Raw genomic sequence first — 20,798 nt, 5'->3', positions numbered from 1 at the left:
GCTGACAGCTTCAGAAGGAGGTGGGCAGGCTGAGGAGTATCAGAGAATCAGAGAAGGAGTTAATCTGGTGGAATGCATCAGCCAGACACAGCGCAAGAAACAAAGAATCCCCAACCCTCTAGCCACCATGTAGAAGAAAGGGACGGAGGGGTCACCTAGGGCTAGTCAGCTTGTCCCCTGTATCACAACCAACTGGCATCAAGAAAAGAAGGGTTGTGGTCATTGTTGATCCCCTTCTGAGGGAAATGAAAGACTCAGTATGCTGACCAGACCTGACCCATAAGAAAGTCTGCTGTCTCCCTGGAGGCCAGGTAAGAGACATAACCAGGAAACTCACTTGCCTGGCATGGATCTTTGGTTAATATCTACTGTTACTTTTTTCATGTAAATGGTCATGAAGCAGCAAAAAGAAGTCCAGGAGAAACCAAAGTAGACTTCAGGGCCTTGGGGCAATTGGTTAACGAACAGGGGCGCAGGTAGTGTTTTCCTCTATCCTCCCAGTTGCAGGGAACAATACTGAAAGGAACAGGCAGGCCCAACTGATCAGGATGTGGCTCTGAGGCTGGTGTCACAGGCAGAATTTTGAGTTCCTTGATCATGGAATGGTCTGCAAAACACCAGGCCTGTGGGAGACAGATGGGATGCACCTTTCTCAGAGGAGAGAAACGATTATTGTGCAGGAGTTAGCAGGACTGACTGGTAGAACTTTAAAGCACATTCAAAGGGGGAAAGGCATAAAACCAGGCCTGCAAGTAATAAGCTATGGGACATCCCATACAAACTCAGCATCAGAAAGGAATGAAGAGAAGACCAGAACTTTTGAAACACTACAAAATCCCAAACCCATAAGCAGCTCTCACAAGTACCTGTTATCCACTGCTGTTGATCAGGAACAAAAACTTATCAGAATGACAGTGCCTGCCTCGCAACTGTTTTGCAGTAGAGCAGAATTTTGCAGTGTTATTTGATCATTTTAGTATTAGACATTTTGGATCATAAGACCTTCACATTTGTCATTTCAGCTTGTGTGACTGTGGCTTGGTTCTGCAAGTGCTAAAAGCCTGGTTCTATTTTGTAATCATGCTAATAAAAGTATTTCTCCCATTAGGCTTGGGTACTTGCTGATGTTAGGACTGGATGCGTATTAACAACATCTTACATAGCAGTAAGAAATAGATCTAACAAAATCTCTCTTTTCCTCTCCAAAATATTCAAATGTGGCTACAATGAAACAAGTTATTAATAATTACACTGATTCCTATCTACATATTTGAATCTGCCAACACACAGCCACACTGCATATATGAGAATAAATATTTGGGGCCTTCAATCTACCTCCTGAAACACTTGTGCAAGAGAAACACCAGCAAGTACAATGACCATAAAATTATTTATGTGTGCCTATAGCAGAACACCAAGTTTTTAAAAACTGACAGAGTTGATGTGGCAATAACAGCAGTACACTGAAGGTGCCTACAATGAACAAGGATCTCCCAGAAGGAGTCCAGTGGGGGGTACAGTGGCCTGGAGCCCCTCCCATGTGAGGAAAGGCTGAGAGACCTGGGACTCTTCAGTCTAGAAAAGAAAAGGCTTCATATAACTGTTTACAGATATCTAAAGGAGTCAAGTTGATGTAGGCAGACTCTTTTTGGTGGTGAGGAACAATAGAACAAGGGGCAATGTGCACAATGGAACACAAGAATTTCCATCCTGGCATGAGAGAAAACTTAATTCATTTGTGGGTGGCAGAGCACTGGAGCAGGCTGCTGAGGAAAGGCTGTGGAGTCTCCTTCTCTGGAGATACTCACAATCTCCCTAGACACTTTCCTGTGCAACCAAATCAAGGGAAGGGGCGTGGTGTCACTCAATCAACCCTGGAACTGGAGCAAACAAGGATTCCAGAAGTGCCATAACTGAAGCCAATACATAGAGGCACATAGGAGTCTAGTGAGCAAAAGGCTCCTTGGTGTTTAGCTACCTGCAGATTTAAACCACATGAAAGGCATGCTCCAGCTCACCAGGAGTGGCATGAGCCCATATTGGTTGGTTCAATCCAAATGCTGTAATGGATAGAATTGGATAGTATTTCTATAGCTCGAAAAGCAAATGGTATCCTGGGCTCCATCAGAAGAGGGGTGGCCAGCAGAGACAGGGAAATGATTGTCCCCCTCTACTTTGCTCTTGTGAGGCCCCATCTGGAGTACTGTGTCCAGTTCTGGAGACCCCAGTACAAGAAAGACAGAGAGCTGTTGGAGAGGGTCCAGAGGAGAGCCACAAAGATGATGAGGGGACTGGAGCACCTCCCCTATGAAGACAGGCTGAGGGAGCTGGGCTTGTTCAGCCTGGAGAAAAGAAGTCTGCAGGGTGACCTAATTGCAGCCTTTCAGTACCTAAAGGAAGCCTACAAACAGGAGGGGAATCAACTCTTTGAAAGGGCAGATAACTGCAGGACAAGGGGAAATGGTTTTAAGTTGAGGGAGGGAAGATTTAGGTTGGATGTCAGGGGGAAGTTCTTTTCAGAGAGTGTGGTGAGGTGCTGGAACAGGCTGTCCAGAGAGGTTGTGGATGCCCCGTCCCTGGAGGTGTTCAAGGCCAGATTGGATGGGGCCCTGGGCAGCCTGGTCCAGTATTAATATGGAGGTTGGCCCTGCATGTGGCAGGGAGGTTGGAGATTCATGATCCTTGAGGTTCCTTCCAACCCTGGCCATTCTGTGATTCTGTGATTCTGTGAATAACAACACTTGCAAAGGAACAGTTAGGGAAAGAAAAGTGTGCGCCGTGCTGGGAGCAGCACTAGGGATGGCCCAGAAGGAGAGGCACCTGATTAAACAAACAATGACATGGTTAAATCCTTGCAAGAACAATAATAAATCCCTGCAGAGCCAACCAACTCATCAACATACTACCACTCAGTGACTCCGCTGCTCTGTCTGTGACTGTTCTGTCCAATGCACTGAACCAATGGACTATTTTACTATTTTACAGAATTAGAGGAAAGAGAATAAGGTTCTCCTAAACGGACTGACTGCGATTTTGTTCCATATAGTGAACTGGGATTTACAAGCTCAGCCATAGTCATAGTCACATCCACATCAGCAGGTCTTAAACTCAGCATCATTTGATTAAATTTCTCATGAATTTTAGCTTTGAAACTAGAAGCACTGAGCCAAAAGTGTATTCAAAGTACACCAGGTAATGATAAATGTTTGTGGGAGGCTGACTCATTCCCACTCCAGAACTACAGTGGAACAACTTAGTTCACATCTCTCCAGCCGCCTATCATTTTCCACTCAGGTCAACCTGGAAAGACACGTGGAATGTGACCTACTGGAATTTGTAACAGTAGAAAACACTACAATAAAATTAAAAATACAACCTTGACTTAGAAAGCTACAATACATAAAACAGCACACATTAAGACTATAGTCCCACTCGGTCTGCACTTAGGCTGTGTAATTCTGCACAGGAAACATAGCTGTATTTGTCAGGGTTTGGGATTAGTGGGACTTCTGTTGTTTTGCATCCTGATTCAGTTCAGTCTATGGTGAGGCTTGAGATTCCTTCAATGTGTACAGCTGACTATGAATACTTTCCAGGAATGACTAAAACAACTGATCTTTTTTGTAACTTACTCCTTAATAAGGTGCTCAAGAAGTTCTTTGTAACTCAGAAAGGTTAAGCACATTTTTCTTGCATGATCAGAAGTGCTTTGTGAGGTCATAATGGGCCCCATGAAGACATTCAGGAACCCCATATTATGTCATACCAGGAGGTACCACTTGTGCCTCAAGCCTGCAAGGAGGCTGCTTGTGGATGAGAGGTAGCATGGGGCAACTACAGGAGACGAGTGCTCCCAACTGTCGCTTTTTGCTCTTCCTTCTCTTCCTGGTGACTCTGTGTCATGGGCAAGCGCAGTATGTCTCATGGGGAGCACTGAGTCCAGGTAGGTTGGGTACTGAGGGAAGCACCAGGGAGACAAACCCCTGAGGCTTCCCGGAAAGCAGCCTTGAATGGTGGGGAAACAACCAGGCTCTTACATCAGCTCTGTTCCCTGTGAGGTGATGGCTCTCCAGCTTCAAGAGACATCCCATCTTGGAGCACACAGGGACATCCTAGAGGGGAGAGCTCCTGTGATTCCAGCTCTGGGCACTGCAGCCTTCTGCTCTCCGGCTGCAGCACTTGCCTGACAAAATCCCAGCCTCTCAGCCGTGTCCTCAGCCCAGGGTCCCCGGCAGCAGATGGGGTGGTGCTGGGTCAGCTGTTCACTGACCGATGGGCTCTGCACCACCAGCAGTACAAAGGCACTCTTTTGTTCTCAGCTGCTCGCCGTGTAATTTTTGCTCCCTTGGGGAATGTCTCAGGCTCCCCAGTAAGCAGGTGCAGTTTGTCTGTCCAGCATGTCCTTGAGCCCTGGTGCCTGTGGTTCTGAGATTGCATCTGGGGAGCTGCCAGGTCCCAACCCACAGTTCTAGCACGCTTCTCTGAAGGTCCGAGCAGATCAGCTTGGCAGTGGAGGCTCAAGACGAAGGACCATTCTTAGAGGGCTCAAATTTCGGCCAAAAAAAAAAACGCGTCTAAGAAGCTCCGAGAAGCTGAGGGAGAGCGAGGCGGCCCTCCCTCCACCCCCAGCAGTGCGGCGGCTGTGACGCGAGTGGGTGGAGCGAGTTGTGTCGGCGGCACCCCTTCCCCGTGCGATTAAAGGCAGTGCCTAGCGAGCGCAGAGAGCCAGGAGCGCAGCAAACATGACCAGCAAACAGGGCGCGGCACGGCACAGCAGTTTGCATGGCAGTTCAAGCAGGCAGGGCAGTGCACCTTGTCATCTACAAGGGAGCTTAAAATGTCATTTAACAGGTCGTTGCTCTCACAACACGCCCAGGTGCAGCTGTGGTCTCCAGACGGCAGTGAGCTGTTGCTAAAAGGAATGTGGCAACTCAGACTGAAAGTATGTTATGTCCATGCTGCAGTTAAGGTCTCAGGCTGCAGAGAATGCTTGGCCCTGTCACTGCTACAGGAGGGCAGCAGGGATACCACCTGTGTGCAGTGTGTGCGAATGGATGATCTGCTCAGCTTGGTGCTAGAGCTAAAGAAGGAAGTAGAAAGGCTGAGGAGCATCCGGGATTGTGAGAGGGAAATAGACTGATGGCATCATTCTGTATCCCTATAAGAAGGGTGTGGGGAAGATGCTCTTCAGGCGGCAGGGGATCTACCCTGTCACAGTCAGATGGAAGGGGGTGACCTCAGAGACAGTGAGGGATGAAAACAAGTCCCTGTGTTTTCAGATTCCGATTCCAAGCAGCAGCTCCATATTTTCTAGATAGAAAGACTTCGCACAACTTCCTTATCTACTTGGTACAGAGACATATGCTGTCCCCATTACCTAAACAATCTGCAGGACTATCCATCAACAAACACTAGCAAGTTTAATAATATCGTTACAGCTGATAGCTATCCTGCTTTTCTTCTGATAGTTTGTGGCCAACACACTACAACTCTCATCAATTTATTGCATCTCCAACAACAGTCAGAGCAGGAATTGCAGCACTGTATCATTACACATACAGTCGTACATACTGCAATAACAAGAAGCAATTATTAGGAACAGTCTCTAGGTGAATATACCCCAGTTACTGCACTGTTGTCCCGAATGTGCATTGCTGGGAATGTTTCCCAGGGTGCACAGGACAACTGGCCCTGCCTGATCGAGGGGCATTCATCTACTTGCAAACATACCTTCATTCTGTTCACTTCCCTTCAGAGGTTCTGAAACCAGCTACTAGTTGGCTCTTGTAACAGAGCAATCAAGATAACAGAACCAAAGATGTCTATAAGTGCCTTTTCTCACATTTTTTTGTGTCTTGCTTGGGCAGGCCCTGTGTGAAATTGCAAAACGAGGGCATAGAATGATTCCGTTTTGTTCTCCATGTGGATCTGTGATAGATTTACCCCAAGGCATGCACTGTTTCTTTGGTTCTTTCGCCATATGATTACAAGGAATGGAAACTCTTGTGCATTTTTAGTGCTGGATTCATTTTTGTTTTCTATATCTATACATACCAGATTGCTGTAGTTGCCAATTCTGCCTATTTCTATCTAATTTAAAAATAATCCTGCTAGCAGATAGCCTGCTTGCGTACTCCTTAATAGTTGGGTACATATCCAGCAATCAAAGGAATTAGTTACATGAGCTAGCTTCATTAGTATTTGGAAATGCACATTACTTTTCCATGGTGGACAGCCAATAAAACAAATGTCTATGAGCAAAGTTACTTTATACATTATGTTTGCTTAATTAACTTTCAACAGCGAGGTGGTCCGTTCAGCTTTCTGTGTCAAAGATGCCTTCTTAATCTGAGAGTGATGAATCCAGGGTTCTTCTCCTTCTAATTTTGCAGCAGTGTAGAGGCTCGATAGAACTTGCATGAGTCCTTTCCACATCACAAAGACACAGAATCAGAAGGGTTGGAAGGGACCTCAAGAGGGTCCAACCCCCTGCTAAATGAGGTAATGGATACATTGGGGAATCTGGATTCAGAGAGACTTAGATTTATTTAAGACCACATGTTAATTTATCTGTTGCAAGACCTTACTGAGAGCAATTAAATAGTTTCTTATATCATTTTCCCTCTATATTCGCATCTCTTCTGGAAACCTAGGAGTCTGACACAGTTGTATAAGTGTATTAACAGAGAAAGGAACCAAGCCCACGGTAGCACAGCAATTGGTGGAAGACACAGTCCCCACTCACCACAAAATTGGGCTGCCAGGCTTCCCTGCCTCATCTGAGATGCTCTCTAGGTCATACTGGGTGTGCCTCATCCTATCACCAGGAGCCCCATACTATATCATGTTGTACCCAAGAGACGCCACTTGGTGCTTGTGGCTTCAAGAGTGCAAGGAGAGTGCTTGCAGGCTGTTGGTGAGGGGTCCCATGGGGCAACCATGGGGGTCAGCCACCATCAGTGGCTGCTTGCTCTTTCTTCTCCTCTTTCTGGTGGCCTCTTGCCATGGACAAGGACAGGCTGCCCAATGCAGACCAATGAATCTCGGTAGGTTGGGCTCTGCTGGAGGCACTGGCAGCAAACCCTTGAGGCTTCCTGGAAAGCAGCCTTGGATGGCAGGTTCACTGGGGAAACAACCAGGCTCGGACACAAACTCTGCTCCCCTGTGCCCCAAGTAGGGACTGGGATGTTGTCAGCAGAGCCGTTTGCTGGCCAGCGGGTTCTGCACCATGAGAAATGGAAATGCACTCTTTTGTCTTCATGCGCTCACCATGTTGTTTATATATGCTTTGAGGATGTCAGAGGCTCCCGGCAAACCTGACAGGCTTAGCACTGCAGGCAGTTCCCTGGAGGCAGCATATGGGGAGCCAGCTGAAGCAGGCTCGTGCGCACATTGAAAGAATCTGCACCCATGTGTGGATTCTGCCGGTGGATCACACAATCCATCTCCTGTCACTGCAGATCCCTTATGAAGAAGCATGTGGCAACAGGTCTTGACAGCTTTTCTGCTTTGTTCTCCATTCCAGATGAACGTGTTGGCAACATGTACGGAGCATATCCCATGGAAACTGATCCGGAACTTGGTGAATATCCCAGGGGTATGTTTTTCCTTGGAGATGTGTCTGATTCCCGTGTATGATTCACCCAGGCCTCTGCTTTGGACCTGGCAGAGTCTGGACCTATGTGTGGCTCTCACAACACTGCCAGGCTCTGCAGTCTCCTTACCTGGTAGCCAGGCACAGTATGGAAAGGAAACCTTTCTTTTGTTTGTTTATAGATTTACCTGTACGCCGCGTATCTGGGTTGCGCCATTTATATCAGCCTCAAGGCTACCCCAGGGGTGAGTGGTCCATCTTTGTTCATTTCAGAGTGTCAGCATGTGCTTTCAGCCTTGTCTTCCTGTGGAATATATCTTACAATGTTGCTTGCTGATGCTGGGGTGTGGAGAAGAGCAGAGTAGCGATCAGGAGAGCACAGAGATGTGCTCTGGGATTCTTCGCCCTGCACAGCTGTGCTTGCCAGCAGCCCCAGCCTTATGTCTCTTGAAGTGCTGATGGCAAAGACAGCAGCATTTGGGGCAGACTTTAGAGCTTCCTGGGGATCCTTTCTCCCAGCCAACCTGAACATGGTTTGTTTTGTGCAAATATGGTGCCTCTTTTGGCACCTGGTAGCCATTTGCCACATACTTGTGAGTGGAAGAGGGAGACAAGTGTCTGTGTTTGCTGCCATTGAAGGCTGGACAGATTAATTGCAATGAATGTCAGGAGCTGTTATCTTCTGCCTTTGTTTGCAGAGGTGGTTTCAGGTGCTGGCTCTGTAGCTTCTCGGTGGGTTCCTGATGTTGAGCCTTGGAGGAATCACATGGGTAAGTGGTGTGTCTAGGTTTCCTCAGAGAGATGCCAGGTGCATCTAGAAGGCCAGCCTGACCCATCTGCAGCTGTTGATTATGAAGATTACACCATCTGTAATGCAAATGTTCCTCCTCTGTGTTTACTTACAGCTGTTGAACCTAAGATTCCTATTGTACATTCTCAGATGGATCTTGGTTTTGAGCCTGAACAGTATCCCAGAGGTATGTTGTCTTTGTCTCTGTTCACCTTCTTGAGAGGAAGATACTATCAATTGTTGGGGAGATCTTCTGTGCGATGTGTGTTTACTGCCATGCAAAACTGAGGAGGTGCATTCATATCATACAACAGGAGCTGTTCTGTCCGCAGTGGCAGAGCGGGCCATAGAGGATGGCTGTCAGCTTACCTTGCAGAATCCTGCTTTGGGTCCTTGGAATTACAACATGTGCAATGCACGCATATTCATTACCTGACACACAGCTGGAGGTAGTGATTTCTCAGCCTCTCCCAAGTGGGCTTTTGCTCAGGAGAACTGTAAGAAATCCTTATCCAGTGCTAGTAAGACGTGAGAATGAGGGACAGTAATGGAGTGAATACTGTAATCACTCGCGCTTGTCCAAGACACTGTGATACCATCAGTAGTGCAGAACTCATGAGTGTGTTGCACTGTCTCGTGTTCTCCAGGTGCTGGTGCTGTGAGAACAGCAGAGGGTGTGGATCAGAAACGGGGAGAAAATCACTCTGCAGTTGCAGTGCTTGCCGTGCTGTTCTCTCTGGTTGTTCTGGCAGCTTTGGGTTACCTGGCAAAACATCTGCTGAAGAAGAGACGAGAGTGAGTTGTTTGTCCAGTAGTCTTTGCTAGATGGCTGCTCTGTGCCAGGAAGCATTTGCAGTGAGAGCTGTGGACAGCCCTCTGCTGGGATTTGTGTTGAGAAATTTCTTTGACATTTGTCTCTTAAGTCATACAAATTTTGAGTCTTGCCTAAAACCCCTTTCTTTTTGTTGCAGAGGTGCAATGCTAGGTGAAGCTGGCATTTGCGTAAGAAAGGAAGACCCATCTCGAGTAGAAAAACGACAGAACTTAGCGAGAATTACCATAGAAATTGAAGATCTTTCTGGGAAGTCAAACCCAAATCTGAAGGGTCTTCTCTCTCCACTCACTGACTTATTCTGTCAGTCCTCAGAGCGATTCATTCTGCCTGACTCTCGCAAGCAGTCAGAAATCGCTGATGAAAGCAAAAAGCCAATAGAGTCAGGAAAAGAGAGGAAAAGTACATGCACCTGTGGAAGAACAGTGAAACTGGGTGAAACATAGAACCCCCAGTGGACCAAGAATGTAGAGATCAGCACCGCTGGGGAGCTGTGTGCCACGGAAGAGAACGCACAGTGTCCATGAGAGAAATACATCAGACAAATGGGAAAGGGAGAGTCTCCTAACCGTGCTGCAGGCTCGGCAATGCAGAGCAATAAGGAATGTCCTTACATCACTACATCACTTTGTCTCTCCCTCCCGGAAATGACATGGGAAGGAGTGGAGCATTTGGGGAACTCTAGTTCTCCCTTAACAGCTTTCCCACTTCCATCAGTTCATTGCGTGATGTCCATACTTATGGACGACCAGGAGAGCATTCACCACTTATTCCATATCATGACATCATGCCCAAGTTGTACAACACAGGTATATGTATCTACATGATCAATAAACTATAATTAACATTATATACAGGTATGTGTACATATGTGCATATATACCTAAAAGTACTGACTGTTCTCTCCCAGCATCAAGTCTCCTTCAGATACACACTGAATGTCCATGTTTCTTTTTTTGCATTTCCCTCCAAGTGAACTCAGGACTGTGAGCAAAATCAGTCCCATGGGCGGGCTTGTTTTTGCCCAAGGCTGGGGTAACCCGAAAGGTTTTACGTCCCTCATACATTCTTTTGTACTACAAGGCCTCTATCCCCTGCTATGCTACGTAAGAGGCTGGATTGGGCAGGGCCATTTCGATTGGCAGATCCCAGAGTGTTGACTAAGGAGGTGAACTTGTACTGTAAGTTTATCCCAGTGCTTAATGTTCTGCCAACTATTGCTTTCAGCATAGTTTTTAGCACTCCAAAATATAATATGACTTTTCCAGAAGCTGGTGCATCATAGAGGAGATGACATATCCACTCAGTGCCATGCTCTTTGGCCCAGGTGTTTATGATGGTATTTTTAAAATGAGTTCCTTTATCTGAGTCCTTTTTGGGGTGCCACGTCACCATAACATTTGCTATTCAAGGATAGCATTTTGGGTGGAGGTATGGGTCACAGGATGTGTTTCCAGACATCAGATGTTTGCTTCCACCATTGTAAGCATACAGCGCTTTCCATGGCAGATTTGAGGCAGTGTGATAGAATCCACCTCCAGGCCTCCCCGTATTTATATTTCATCCATTATCCCCCATACCAAAGAGGCTTCATGGGCTTGGCTTACTTAATTGCAGCACAGGTTTCATGTTCACGGATAATCTGTGCAATGGTGTCCATTGTCAAGCCCACCCATTGATCCAGAGCCCACCCATATGTTGCACACCTTCCTTGATGGCTTCTGGTGTCATGAGGTCACTGAGTTAGAAATAGCTTTCTGTTATGTTGCTGGCGCAGATCTAGAGCATGAGACAGTCAACACACCTTGTGGACTGTTTCACATTTGAAAGCATTTCTTTGGAGCTGTTTGCTTTCAAACAGAAAGGCCCAGGAATGTTTCCTGGCTGAAGACTGGCAGGTGCACCACTACTGAAGATCACCGCCCCCTGACACCAAGGCAGTGTTGAATCAAGGAGTGGTTAAATGCTTTGCTTTGCTGTTACTAGGAAAAATTCTGCTTCAGAAAGCTTGCTTGATCATCTTTATCCCAAAAAGTGACAGAGGAGAGTCCTCAGCTTTCTTTAATCCAATAATGGGAGAGTCCACTGGCGCATAATGAAATGCTTTATATGGCTTCTTGGTGGAATGTTAGATGAAGCTGCCATTGACATGTGAAGCAAAGACCATGCTCAGCTAGAAGAATTACCATAGACATTGAAGATCTTTCATGCAAGTCAAACCCACATCTGAAGGCTCTTCCCAATGCCATGTTCTCAGCACTCTCTGCCTTATTTTTTCCATCCTCACAGCAGTTCTCTCTGTGTGACTTTCACAGGCAGAAAAAAATTGGTGAGCTCTTCTGCTTAGGTGCAAGCAAAGAGACTCCAAGTGTGAGAAAAGAGAGAAGTGTGTGCTTCTGTGGAAGTACAGAGAAATGGGCTGCACGAGATATCCACTAGCAGACCAGAACCAACCCCATGGCAGCATGACAAATGGCAGGAGACACTGTCCTCTTTCACCACCAGATCCATTGCCTAAATGAACATGTCTAAGCCAAACAGAAGGTTGCCCAGGAGCTGACAGAAGTTACTGATCTAGCTTTGGCCTGCTTGGTCTATGTTCCCACTCAGTCCTTGATTTTCCACACAGGAGCTTCCTGGTCAGTTTGGGCCATCTCTGAATTTATCTACAGACAAATGAGTTTTGTGCATCAGTTCCAACTGATGAACTTGAGAAACTTCAGAAAACCTCAGGATCTTCTGGAGACGAGGTTCAGGTGCACTGAGGAATGCCCAGCAACCCTCTGAGAAACTTGAGGATGCTTGTTGCTTTCAGGCAGGGATTAAGTTAAAGGAGCTCAGAAGGGTGTATCCAAGGAAATTCCAGAGGCTGCCACTGTGCTCTAGAGGCTCCTAAGAAGTGAGATAAGCCAGCCATTGACTAAGGGTGATGGGAGCCTCTGTTACAGGTGCTTTTTGCTGTGGGAGAGTCAGGTACCCTTTTAGCCATTGTTTGGGAGAGACCTTGATAAGCTGTGTCCATAGCCCAGTTCTGGCCTGGTTTATCAGCTGGGGAGGTTTGTCACCCACTGGAGGCCTAGCAAGGTCTACAGCAAGGAAGCACTGTAGGGCCATGAGCTCAACATAGATGCAAGACTACTGTGGTCAGAGACTCTACCAGGGGAGGAGCCTCACTAGACCTGCTGTTCATAAACTGCAGAGGCCTGGTGGGAGATGTGTTGGTTGGCAGCTGAATTGAACAGAAGCGACCACAGAATGGAAGAGTTCTTGATTCTTGGTGAAGTCGGGGGGGGAGGGACAGGAGGAGGACGGGCAGCAAAACTGCTTAATTGGTCATTCAGAGGGCAGACATGTAACTGTTCAGGACCCTGCTAGTGAAGGTCTATGAGACTGAAGAGACATATTTCTTTCTGGCTCAGACTCTGTGACAGTACTATACAGAACTGTAACATTGTGAGTTCTCCGTCTGTTTCTGGACACTCTCAACCTGGCAACAGCTCTTGGCCCAATTGGAGGGCACCGTGATATGGCATGAAAAGCATTGCTAACTCCACACCTGGCAGTGCTCACTCTGCCACATCCTCGACTACCCCAGAAGGAGGACAGACCCTCAGGACATCACAGGGCCCATAGTGGTGACTTTCTTTTCTTTCCTTTTTTTCCCCTCTCTCTCCTTTTCTTTTTCCCCTCTTGCTCTCTTGTCTTTTAATAAATCAAAGCACAGGCAGTAAATTAACCCACAAGCAATATGCAACTGGGTAGCATAGAAGAGGAGGAGCCTTTCCTCTCATCTTTCCCAGCACCAAACTAGCACAGGCTCAGGAGAGACTCAGTAGAATTGAGCCCCCAAGACAGATGAGATCTCTAAATAAAGAGAAATAGAACTATGATGAGGAGAAGGGGGAAATCAGCTGACAGTTACAATCAAAGATATCCTGTACTCAGCCCACAAGCTGGCTAAACTGCAGAAGTATAGCAGGAATGCTAAAGAGACAGAACTTGTGTGGGGAGTTTCCCTAATGGGAGGGGACTGCATACTTTTAATTGAGGAGAAGACAGAAGGTTATTGGGGCCTGGTGTTTTCCTAACTACTGGGAACTACCAAACCCCATGGATCCTGACTCAGAAGGCAGCTTACTAGGCAGGAGGTCTCAACCCTACGGAAAGAGGTGACTGGGTTACAATTCTGTTGGGGCTTGACCAACTGACTTGGGGTATTCAGAAAGCAGCCTGCTTACAATTAATGCATGAAAGAGCCTTAGTGTCAAGCCAGAAATTTCCAGTGACAATACTGGTTGACCCAGAGCGAGGTTGAATATCAGTTAAAACTTCTTTATAGAAAGGGTTGTTAAGCACTGGAATAGGCTCCCCAGGGAGGTGGTTGAGTAATCATCCTTGGGTGTGTTTAAAAACCAATTGGATGTGGTGCTCAGGAACATGATTTAGAAGAGGGTTGTTAGAGTTAGGGTAGTATGGTTAGGTTGAGGTTGGACTTGATGATCTTTAAGGTCTTTTCCAACCTGAGTGATTCTATGATTCTATGATTGTATGAATGGTCAAACCGATAAGGATTTACAAATGCTTGTTCACAACTGGGTGGGCAAACCGAGCAACACTCATCCTTTGTCTGCCTCCTCAGAGCAGATCCTACAAATCACAACTTTGTCAGTGCTAGCTTCCACTGTAGCCCCATTGGAAGAATTAGTTAATTTAGACCTAGGTACTGGAGTGCAAAACCCTTCTGCGAGCACAAGACTCGATGGACTCAAATGTACCTCAGCAAGTTTGCAGATGACATCAACCTGAGCAGTGCAGTTGATGCATTAGAATGAAAGGGAAGATATCCAGAAGGACTTGGACAGGCTGAAAAAGTGGGTCCATGAGAACCTAATGAGGTTCAACAAGGCCAAGTGCAGGGCACTGCACTTGGGTCAGGGCAATCCCAGGTGTTTATACAGACTGGGGGAAGATCTCCTTGAGAGCAGCCCTGCAGAGAAAGACTTGGAGGTCCTGATAGACAAGAAGCTGGACATGAGCCAGCAGTGTGCACTTGCAGCCTGGAAGGCCAAATGTGTTCTGGGCTGCATTAAAAAAGGGGTGGCCAGCAGGGAGAGGAAGGTGATTGTCCCCCTCTACTCTGCTCTTGTGAGGCCCTATCTGGAGTACTGCGTCCAGGTCTGAGACCCACAATACAACAAAGACACAGAACTCTTGGAAAGAGTTCAGAGGAGGGCCACTAAGATGATCAGAGAGCTGGAACGTCTCTCCTGTGAAGAAAAGTTGAGGAAACTGGGATTGTTTAACATGGAGGCTCCAGAGAGATCTCACTGTGTCCTTGTAGTACTTGAAGGAAGCATATAAACAGAAGGAGAAATGACTGCTTATGAGGGTGGATAGTGACAGGACAAGGGGGAATGGTTTTAAGTTAAGACGGGGGAGATTTAGGATAGATATTAGGAGGAAGGTTTTCACTTAGACAGCGGTGACGCACTGGAACAGGTTGCCCAGAGAGATTGTGGATGCCCCATCCCTGGAGGCATTCAAGGCCAGCCTGGATGTGGCCCTGGGCAGCCTGGTCCGGTATTTGGTCACCCTGCACATAGTAGGGGGGTTGAAACTAGATGATCTTTGAGGTCTTTTTCAACCCAGGCCATTCTGTGATTCTGTGATTCTAGAACAATTCAAAACTAATTGGGGTAACAGCTGCCTCTGAGACAGCTTAATCTTAAATGGTAGAAGACATCTGGACCACTTCTGCAGCTCCCAAGTGCCTGCAAGATGTGACATGGAGTGTCATTGCAACCTGGCTCAAATTAAACCACTACTGCTGCATATGCAGCTTACCAACACATGGTTCTAAAACCTTGGGCTTACAAGTTTTCCAGTCTCAAACAGATCCACTTTGCTTTCCCCAGTTCATACCACATCTCCTCTGTCATTTCAGCTGGTAATTCAGAATGCTTTTATATCTTCAGAATTTTCTTTTCAAGGATTTTAAAAGAACATTTTAAGTTATATCTCATCTGAAAAAAAAAAATTAAAAACTAAATGTTTATGCTTTCAAATAAATATTCATTATTTTATCAAGGACTTGCCTCAAGTCAAATAATTACAAAAATTATTCTCAGCGTAAGTTTTCTTTGGTAAATTACGCGATATTTAACATGGTTTTGTAACACTGGAATTGAAATGACTGCACTTTCATATAGTGTGATATTAGAGATCTTTTAGAGTGTCTGTGAATAAATTGAGGGCCCTGGAATAGTGAAAAAGAGTATATGCCAAAAACCTGAGTTTCCTGTTACAGAAATATCATGACAATACAGAAGCGAACTCTGACAACAGCAGAAATGTGTGGGAGGTATGGCATGAATCTCTTGTACAACTTGGAGACCCTTGTGACACAGAAGCAAATCCTAAAATATGATACCTAACAAAACTTCAAGGGCATGTGGCAGTTATTACCAGCTAGTTCAGTTAGAAGAGAAGCTGAGGGGACATCAAGGCACAGGAGATCTTGCCATTTGATGTCACTTGGGGCAAAGCATCACACTTGCACAGTTTCTGCTCTGTGTGACACCAGAATTAACTGTGTTTGGCCAATACAGTATCATTGACCAGAACAAATCCAGTTTATGAGATTATTGTATCATATTGTTCCTAGCATACTTCTTTAGCCTTCACAGTACTTTACGAGTGTGTGCCCATTTTGGAATTTCCCTCCATATGAATGGAGAACCTCTCCAGACAGAATGCCTGTGGTGGTTAAGTATCTGGACTAGTGCACGTAATGACTTTAAGTAATGCTGTGCTTTTTGTGGGGATGCTGGGAGTTGTTCCATTGAGTCACCAAAGATGATACTTTCACATACCTGTTCATTTGTTTTGTTTACACTTTAACCCCTGTTAAGTTCATGTTCACTTTTTTTTATCATCTTCTTGTCTTCATTTGCCCAGAAATGCTTTCCATTATGGCTTGCTCAAAATTTTCCTAGGGACACAATAAAGCCTGACCTGTGTGTAGTTTCTCAGGTCTTTCTTTTTGCTCTTTCGTAGGTGAATATATTATTAATTTTTGCCTACTTGTCTGGTACTCTCTGACCTGCATGATCTTTCATAGATGATGTCAGCCAAATTTTTATCTCTCTCAGCTGCATTACCTCAGGTCCCATAGACTTGTAAATACTGAGTTTGTAATTATGGTCCCTAGCTCAGCCCATCTTTACTGTTGGTAAGAATTATGTATCCACATATCCCATTCTTCTAAAATTTCTGATAAGTTGTGCTTTGTTTAAGTGAGCATTTCCTCGAATCTTTTTATCCAAATATAGCTTTTCATTTTTACTTTCATTTTATTCTGATTATGGTTATATATTTCACTTGTTAGAGAGGACTTCTCTACCATTTGACACAAGTACAATGCAGCTGCAAATAAAAATACTTTTTTTCCCATATAGACGTCATTAAAATATTTTTTGTAGGTGAATGAATCCAGGTTCTGCACCAACAGGACATGATATTTGAATTCAAACCACCAAAAAATCTCAGAGGAAATCCTAAATCGTTAAGTGAATAGATAGAATAAAAGCCAGTATTATTCATTGTTTGAAGCACTATTTGTTGCTCAAAGGTGAAATTCAGTGAAAAACAAAACAAAACACACAAAGTAGTGCATTCTGCCATGGGTGTGTGTGAGCTTTTGGTGCGCGTGGATGATTATATGGCTTCAGCGACACCGGCAGAAAGGCAGGGCATCAAGTACCGATAGCTGTGGAAGATGTGCCACCTGGTGGAAAAACAGCAGCAGCTCAGGGGGGTGACAGCTCTTCAGAGGCGGTGTGGAAAACCTTTTGAAGCTTTTTAAAATCTCGAGTTCTGACACGGAAGCAGGCAAAACACAAACCAGTGAACAGAGGAGGAGAAGAGGGAACACAGTCACTGATGTTGCCATGTGTAGCTCACAAAGAGAATGTGGTAAAAGCAGCAGTCTTCAGCTTTCAGGCCTCACTTGGGCAAAATTTCCCTTGAAGTCAGTGGAAATTCTGGCTGAATGAAAAACAGGACTGGTTCAACGTGAGTTTGGCCTCACTGTACCCTTGCAGAGTAACACATTGCATTCAGGAAGGATATGCAAGTTCCAGCACTAAACCAATGACAAAGCTGATTCTGAAATGGTTTTAATGATAGACAATCTGCATACCAATTGACTCATTTGCGTATACGAATGCTTGGAACAATACCAGAGAAATATGTAGAAAGTCTGTAATGCTCTATGACAATAGCTTCCAAGTACACTGACCTTTGGTAAATGAAACAAACAGAAAGTACAGTACTCTTTTGATGAGGCATTAATGAAAGATTAAGAACGGATACAGCTGCATCACACGAGCACTTTGTTAGATGTACTATTTTCCCTCCATGCCTTTTCCATAATTACAAAAGAAGCACTCTGCAAGGCAGTCAACAAGCATATGGTGTACATGCTTCTATTTCGCTGCAAGCAGGCTGTACAGAGCAGCACAACGTGGCCTGACCCCAGGGATGCAGGGGAGGCCAGCCCCAGAATGGGCAGTGCTGTAGCTGCGGGTGCTCCTGTGCTGTTCTCAGGGCATCCTACCTGAGACTGAGGGAGAAGTCAGGATGGCAAGGGGTCCTGCCCACCTCTGTAGGTAGGACACCAGAAATACATCCCAGCCAGCCGCATTGCTGTCATGCACTAAGGCAGGGTACACAGAGACACGAATACAAAACCTAGGGGAAAATAAAAAAACAGTAAGTGAATGGAAAGGACATGAACACTCATACAACTACTGTGTCATCAGGGCTGTGATGCTGCTTTTAACAGCTGCAGAGAGCTGGAGGGGTTTGTTGGCTGTACTGCAGCCTTACTATGTGCAAAGCAATCTTCTAATGTACAGCTGATCCGATCCATTTCAAAAGATTCCAGCTGTTTGAAGCAGTCCCCAAATCCTCACTGGGTGAGCAGTGACTATGTACATTTTTGTTCTTACCCCATTGCTATCCACCTCCAGAGCAGGGAGGCACGGTATGTATGTATGAAAAAATAAACCATGTGTTTTTTCCCTTTTTTATTTCATTATATTGTGTTTCTTGTAAGATTATTTGTAAAAAATGTGTTCTGTAAAATAGAAGCTGTTAATATACCCAGAGATTTTCTATTTTAATGAAATAACTTTAAAAAGTTCAGTTCAGACACAGCTGTTTTTTTTTCTTGACTCTTCCCACTGCCGTAGACCCAAGATAAGTACCATGGAGCCTGGGAAAAGATTGCCTTTTTTGTCTATGTTTCTTTCTTCTGCAAAAGCAAATTGTCCGGTTGGGTCCTGGGTATGGATCTGGAGTATACAATCCATGCTAAGAATAATTTATCTGACTTTTCAGCTCAGTATTTAGTGCTTCTGATTCCACCTCTTGTTCTTGTTTTTAAAAGAATACTAAGGGTTACACTAACATTTCCACGTTGCTGTACTAAAAGAGGATAAAACACAAGCTTTGAATGTCTCATAGTTCTGCTGTCTTTGAGGTCAAGCAAGTTAACTTGTCTCCTCTCCTGTCTGAAGAATCTTGAAAAAGATCGCTTGGATGGTGTGGTCAGCCTCTTGTTTTCATTTATTTTTAATGCAGGTTATTTCAGTGATCTTTTTTGGAACTAATCCCAGCTAGCAACAATGTTGGCACAGGTACATGCGACTGCAGCAAAGAGATGGGAACAAAAAAGTGTGTATCTTAAAAGTATATAATTTTAAAGTTAGTTTTGGTAGAATTGTAGAATCACAGAATGATTTGGGTTGAAAGGGGCCTTAAAGATCATCTAGTTCCAGCCCTCAGTCATGGACAGGGCTGCAACCCACTAGCTCAGGCTGCTTGGGGCCCCATCCAGCCTGGCCTTGAATGTCTCCAGGGATCCATAGCTTCTCTCGGCAGCCTGTGCCATTGTCTCATCTCTTTCATAATAATTTCTTTCTTTCTATTATCTAATCTAAATCTACTGTCTTATAGTTTAAAGACATTAGCCCTTCTCCTATCACTGCACATCCTAATGAAGAGCCTCTCTTCACATTTCCTGTATGCCCCATTTAGGCTGGAAAGCTCTTCTTCTCTAGTCTCAATAACCCCAGCTGCAGTGTGTGATGAATGGACTTGATGGCTTCTTAAAGCACCTTCCAGAGAAACACATACATTTTTAAAACAACTTTCTCCCAGTCCCTAGTTATTACACTAAATCCAAATTATTTAGTTATATGTTCAGTGCTTATCCTGGTAATTGAGAAAACCAGATGGTTGCAGTCAACATAAACTCATCCAGAGCTTCTAAGAATTTCAAGCTCTTGAATGTACATTTTCACCAAGTGTTGTAGGTTGAAGTGCTTTATCTTTATAACTACCTATCTAAATAATAGCATCAACAACAGTAATAATAATAATAATGAATAATAGTCTGTATCTACAAGTTTCTGGCAGACAAATCTTCTAGGAGGCAGTCTCAATTCTTAGATATTGTTATTCCTTGAGCTGTGTGCTGGGTGAAGTTATAAGAGGTAACTATTTTGGAGCTATCTCCTACTTTTTCAGGGTCTTGGGTTGGTTGGTTGGTTGGTTGGTTGGTCAGTTTTTTTTGATTCTTCACTTGCATTATCTGCTTTTCAATTCTAACACCATCTCTGTACAGATCCATAGTTCTGTACAAGAAAACAAAAATGCAAAATCAAAAGGCAGAAAGTATCTGTCATTTTTATGAAAAAGAGAAAAAAACTACCTGAGCTGTCTTTTCTGATCATTGTTTTCATTCCTGTAGAGCTGGTAAAAGTAGAATAGCATCAGGTCCAATTCCATTTTGCAGGCAACCAGATCATTTTAACTTCATTCATGAATCTGTCAAGCTTTCCACTTCCTTCCTTTCCTCCTTCCTTCCCTTCTTCCATCCTTCCCTCCTTCCTTCCTTCCCTCCTTCTTTCCCTCCTTCCTCTTTTTCCTACTTCACTCTTTCCCTCCCTCCTTTCCACCCTCCCTCTCCGAAGATATTTTGTCTAATAAGGTTTTTTAGCACATTAGCAGGTCTTTGGTCCAAAGAGGTGTGTAGGGTGCTATCAGAATAATACGGGATAATCCATCCCACAGAGAGTTTATAGTCTAAGAAAAATGACTACTATAAATAGTAGAAATGTAATTTTTGATCTTGACTCAGTGGTAGGATTAATTTAAAAATATCTTGTCACTGAATCCACTGGAAAACTAAAACTAGAGACTATATAATTGTATACATCCAGAATAAAGATTCTGCAGATTGCAAATTTGGGGAGTCAAACGAGGAGAAAGGTAAAAGTCATATAAATCTAACATATCTTAGCTTTATTAAGAGGAAATGTAGGATTAGTCACACCAATAGTGAAGACTGATCCTGAACATCCTTGGTCAGTGTAAAAATCCAGTATTTTACAAGGCAGTTTTTTAGAAGAGCATGCAGAAAATCTCAGAACACACTTTTTGCCTTAAAAATGGAAAATAAATCCTGACCACACATTTCGTATGTCTCACTAGCTGGAGTGCATAACTGAGAAAAA

General features: G+C 44.7%; 1 protein-coding gene across 1 annotated transcript; it reads left to right on the top strand.

Annotated features, from left to right (window-relative positions):
• Positions 1 to 3,825: 3,825 nt before the first annotated feature.
• LOC109363736 (uncharacterized) lies at positions 3,826 to 9,724 on the top strand. Its single transcript, XM_085215528.1, has 6 exons — positions 3,826 to 3,943; positions 7,526 to 7,597; positions 7,777 to 7,839; positions 8,500 to 8,571; positions 9,032 to 9,179; positions 9,356 to 9,724. The coding sequence occupies exons 1-6, from the start codon at positions 3,826 to 3,828 to the stop codon at positions 9,660 to 9,662; spliced, it is 780 nt and encodes a 259-aa protein (XP_085071654.1). The 3' UTR covers positions 9,663 to 9,724.
• Positions 9,725 to 20,798: the final 11,074 nt, after the last annotated feature.

Source organism: Meleagris gallopavo, chromosome 1, assembly GCF_905368555.1.
Source record: "Meleagris gallopavo chromosome 1, MGAL_WU_HG_1.1, whole genome shotgun sequence".
Taxonomy (NCBI): domain Eukaryota; kingdom Metazoa; phylum Chordata; class Aves; order Galliformes; family Phasianidae; genus Meleagris; species Meleagris gallopavo.
Note: the sequence above shows the minus strand (reverse complement) of the source record. Positions and strands in the feature narration are given on the sequence as shown.